Source organism: Camellia sinensis, chromosome 7, assembly GCF_055761805.1.
Source record: "Camellia sinensis isolate YWXY chromosome 7, ASM5576180v1, whole genome shotgun sequence".
In the NCBI taxonomy this organism is placed as follows: domain Eukaryota; kingdom Viridiplantae; phylum Streptophyta; class Magnoliopsida; order Ericales; family Theaceae; genus Camellia; species Camellia sinensis.
The window spans coordinates 100549126-100553366 of record NC_138967.1 but is presented as its reverse complement, the minus strand read 5'-3'; the positions used below and the strand labels follow the sequence as shown (position 1 = coordinate 100553366).

Genomic DNA, 4241 nt, shown 5'->3' with positions numbered 1-4241 from the left:
TAGGTAATCAACCGGGAGGTCAGTCCTAACCCCGATACCATTCTCCCTTTTGCCAACCTAAGTATAACCAGGCACTTGGAGAAGCACGTGCATTTTAGTGAGGCTTGGTTGGACTTTTGGTTTGTACGCTAATTGCCGACTAAAGTTGAAACGTAAATGATGTTTTTTTTGTATGCCCAATCTTAGGGCTGGGTCTGTATATGTGTATGTATATAACCAATGCTCAAGTGCATGTTTCTGTATATTATTTGCCTGTTATGATGTTTGTGATCCTGGCATAGTAGTGGTAGCTCAATGGAGGTTGTTTTCTATTATTTTATGATATTTAATGCTTCTGTTCAGGCCCCGTATGTTATATATATCAGGTTAAATGTCCATTTCTGAATGGGTCATGCCCAAACTTTTAGGGGCGGGTTTGGGGTGTGACGAGTGGTATCAGAGCACGAGTTGCTATCTCACACACGGATCCATTGAGCTTTAGGATGTCTAGAAAGATTTAGGCATCATGCATAACGGATATGGAAGATCGATAGCAACGTTAAATGTATTCCGCTAACGTTAATGATTATGAACCACGCCTATTGTATATCTTTTGTGTATGTTGTAATTGATTGTCTTGTAGAATATGGTGAGAACAAGGACAGAGGACCCGGAAGATGCTACCTCTGCACGGTTGGACAGAATGGAAAGAATGATTATGGAAATGGTGGAAACCTTAGGGCAACAACAACAGCTGCAACAACCACAACCCCCACCACCACCGGTACCTTCACCTGTAGTGCAAGATTTCCATGCCGAGGACCTAACCATTACACTCACAAAGGAGTTTAAAAAGATGAAACCGCCATAATTTAAAGGAGGAATTGAACCAATGAAAGCTGAGGCATGGGTGTTGGGAATAGAAAAATTGTTCGAAGTTTTCCCTTGTTCTGAAACCCAAAAGGTGCAACTGGCTGCCTTCACTCTCGAAGACGAAGCGCGGAGGTGGTGGATGCTTACGAGAACTGTGCACCAGGGGTTAACATGGGACAGATTCCTGGAGCTGTTTTATGATAAGTACTTTCCTCAAAGTGTGTGAGACAAAAAGTTGACTGAATTTGAAACTCTTAGACAAGGAAATAAGACCGTTGCAGAATACGAAGCTCAATTTGCAGAATTAGCCTGGTTTGCACCTCATATGGTGGATATAGATTATAAGAAGACACAAAAATTTGAAGGGAGATTATGGGGTGCTATCCTAGACCGAGTTAACATGTTGAAGTTACCCACCTATGTTAATGTGTTGGAGAGGGCTGTTATAGCAGAGGGAAACCTTGCTGCTCAGAATTGGATTTCTGAGTGGAAAGGGAAGAGGCAGAACAATCAATTGTTCAAGGGGTTAGCTACTCCACCAAACAAGAAGCAAAATTCAGGGTCCTCCAGCACAACCACTTCCACTCAAGATTCAGCCCTTGTGTGTTCAGAATGTGGAAGGAGGCACCGTGGAGTTTGTCACCGACTGTCTGGAGCATGTTTCCGATATGGCAAAACTAGTCATCTGATAAGGGATTGTCCTCAAGGAAATCAACAAAATAACAACAAAGTTGTTACAAGTTCAGTAGGGTCTGCACCAACTTCCAACACTAAGTCGGTTGTAAAACCTCCTAACAACAAAGACACTGCGAGGCAAGGCAGGGTATTTGCATTGGTTCCGGGGGATGTGCAGAATGCTGCGACAGTAGTGTCAGGTACATTTGTGGTTCACGGTTATTCTACTCATGTATTGTTTGATTCTGGCTCTACCCATTCTTTTGTGTCAAAATTATTTGCACAAAATTTAGATAAATCTGAGGAAAATTTGTCATATATGTTATGTGTGTCTTCACCTTTGGGAGACTTTATGATCTGTGCTTCTGTATATTTTGCTTGTGAACTCCAACTTGGAAATATCCGGGTATATGCCAATCTATTACCTCTTGATTTGACCTATTTTGACATTATTCTGGGCATGGACTGCCTGAGGGAATATGGTGCACTTATAGGCTGTCTGAACAAGCAAATCAGTCTCCACCCTCCGGGACAACCATAATCTATTTTTCAGGGACATGGCGTAACCTCACCACCTTATTTCATTTCTGCAGCAAAGGCTTGTAAATTGATTCAGAAAGGGTGCCAGGGGTATTTATGCAGTATTTTGGAGGGACAGGTGATGAATGAGAGTATTGACGAGATTTCAGTTGTCTGTGAATTTCCGGATGTCTTTCCAGAAGAATTACCGGGAGAGTTAATGGACCGTGAAATCGAGTTTACAATTGAAGTGGCTCCGGGAACTCAACCCATTTCTAAGACTCCGTATCGAATGTCACCAGCTGAGATGAAGGAATTGAAGACTTAGTTGCAAGATCTTCCTGATAAGGGGTTCATTCGCCCGAGTATCTCCCCATGTGGTGCACCAGTTCTATTTGTAAAGAAGAAAGACAGAACACTCCGATTATGTATCGACTACAGGGAACTCAACAAGGTAACAATCAAGAATAAGTACCCACTACCGTGGATCAATGATTTGTTTGACCAGCTACAAGGGGCACAAGTCTTCTCGAAAATTGATTTACGGTCTGGATACCACCAACTGAAGGTTAAAGCTGATGATGTTGAGAAGACAGCTTTTCGGACTCGATACGACCATTACGAATTTCTGGTTATGCCCTTTGGAGTCACTAACACACCAGCAGCATTTATGGATCCGACGAACCGTGTCTTTAAGCCTTATCTGGACGAGTTTGTGGTGGTCTTTATTGATAATATCCTCATTTACTCAGAGAATGTGGAAGCTCATGAGAACCATCTTTGCTTAATTCTTCAAACCCTCCGAGAAAAGAAACTGTATGCAAAGCTGAAGAAATGTGAATTCTGGCTACAAGAGGTGGCATTTCTAGGGCATGTTATAACAAAGGATGGAGTCTCTGTAGATCCACACAAAATTGAGGCGATCGTGAATTGGCCAACTCTTACCAATGTGACTGAGGTACGTAGTTTTATGGGATTAGCCGGTTATTACAGGAGGTTTGTTCAAGATTTTTCCAAAATTGCTGTGCCACTTACACAATTGACCCAAAAGGGAGTTGCGTTTGAATGGTCAGAAAAGCGGGAATCTACCTTTCAAGAATTGAAAACAAAGTTGACTACAGCACTAGTTCTGGCCTTACCATCCGGTACTAAAGGGTTTGTAATCTACAGTGATGCTTCGCATAAAGGGCTTGGTTGTGTACTTATGCAAAGTGAAAGAGTTATTGCTTATGCCTCTCAACAATTAAAACCCCATGAGAAGAACTATCCCACACACGATCTTGAGCTAGCAGCAGTAGTTTTTGCTTTAAAGATATGGCGACATTATCTGTATGGTACTACTTGTGAAGTTTATACTGATCACAAAAGTCTCAAGTATCTTTTTACTTAGAAAGAGTTGAATATGCGACAACGACACTGGTTAAACCTGATTAAAGACTATGATTTACAGATTCATTACCATCCTGGTAAAGCCAACACAGTTGCAGATGCGCTTAGTCGGAAAAATATGGGAGAATTGGCAAATCTATTTACGAAGCAAAAGGAGTTGGTGATTGAATTGGATAAAATGAATGTGGATCTTGTGGTACGTGGACAGAAGGCCGTAATAGCAACGATGATGGCTCAACCAGCCTTACTTGAAGAGATCAAGCTACATCAAATGGAAGATGAAACTCTACGGAAAGTATATGATGAGTTAGAGACAAAACCAAAATCGGGGTTCAGTTTAATGGATTCGGTGCTCAAATTTCAAAACAGAGTATGTGTCCCTAATGTGTTGGAACTTAAGCGGAAACTAATGGAAGAAGCACATGCCTCAAGATTTTCGATGCGTCCGGGAAGTACTAAAATGTACCGGGATTTGAAACAAAATTTTTGGTGGCCAAGTATGAAAAAGGAGATCATAGAGTTCGTTTTCTAAATGTCTACAATGTCAGAAAGTAAAGGCAGAGCATCAGAGACCAGCAGGACTATTGCAACCCTTTCCAATCCCGGAATGGAAGTGGGAACATTTGACCGTGGATTTTGTTGTGGGGTTACAACGGACTCCTTGGGGTATGAATTCTATATGGGTTATCGTAGACTAATTAACTAAGTCCGCTCACTTCCTACCAGTGAAGACTCAATATAATGCAGATAAACTTGCGGTAATTTATGTGAATGAAATCGTAAGGCTTCATGGTGTTCCAGTCTTA

The 4241-nt window shown here is 41.6% G+C and overlaps 1 protein-coding gene across 1 annotated transcript; it reads left to right on the top strand.

Moving 5' to 3' along the window:
* Nucleotides 1-871: 871 nt before the first annotated feature.
* LOC145795987 (uncharacterized) lies at nt 872-3436 on the top strand. The gene is made up of 4 exons (XM_082880945.1): nt 872-1017; nt 1111-1933; nt 2081-2296; nt 2396-3436. The coding sequence occupies exons 1-4, from the start codon at nt 872-874 to the stop codon at nt 3434-3436; spliced, it is 2226 nt and encodes a 741-aa protein (XP_082737071.1).
* The last annotated feature ends 805 nt before the right edge of the window (nt 3437-4241 follow it).

Coding starts and splice junctions, on each gene's coding strand:
- LOC145795987 (XM_082880945.1), top strand. CDS start 872: ATGAAAGCTGAGGCATGGGTGTTGGGAATAGAAAAATTGTTCGAAGTT. Junction 1,018..1,110: donor ACGAGAACTGTGCACCAGGG/GTTAACATGGGA, acceptor TGAAACTCTTAG/ACAAGGAAATAAGACCGTTG. Junction 1,934..2,080: donor TCCAACTTGGAAATATCCGG/GTATATGCCAAT, acceptor TCTATTTTTCAG/GGACATGGCGTAACCTCACC.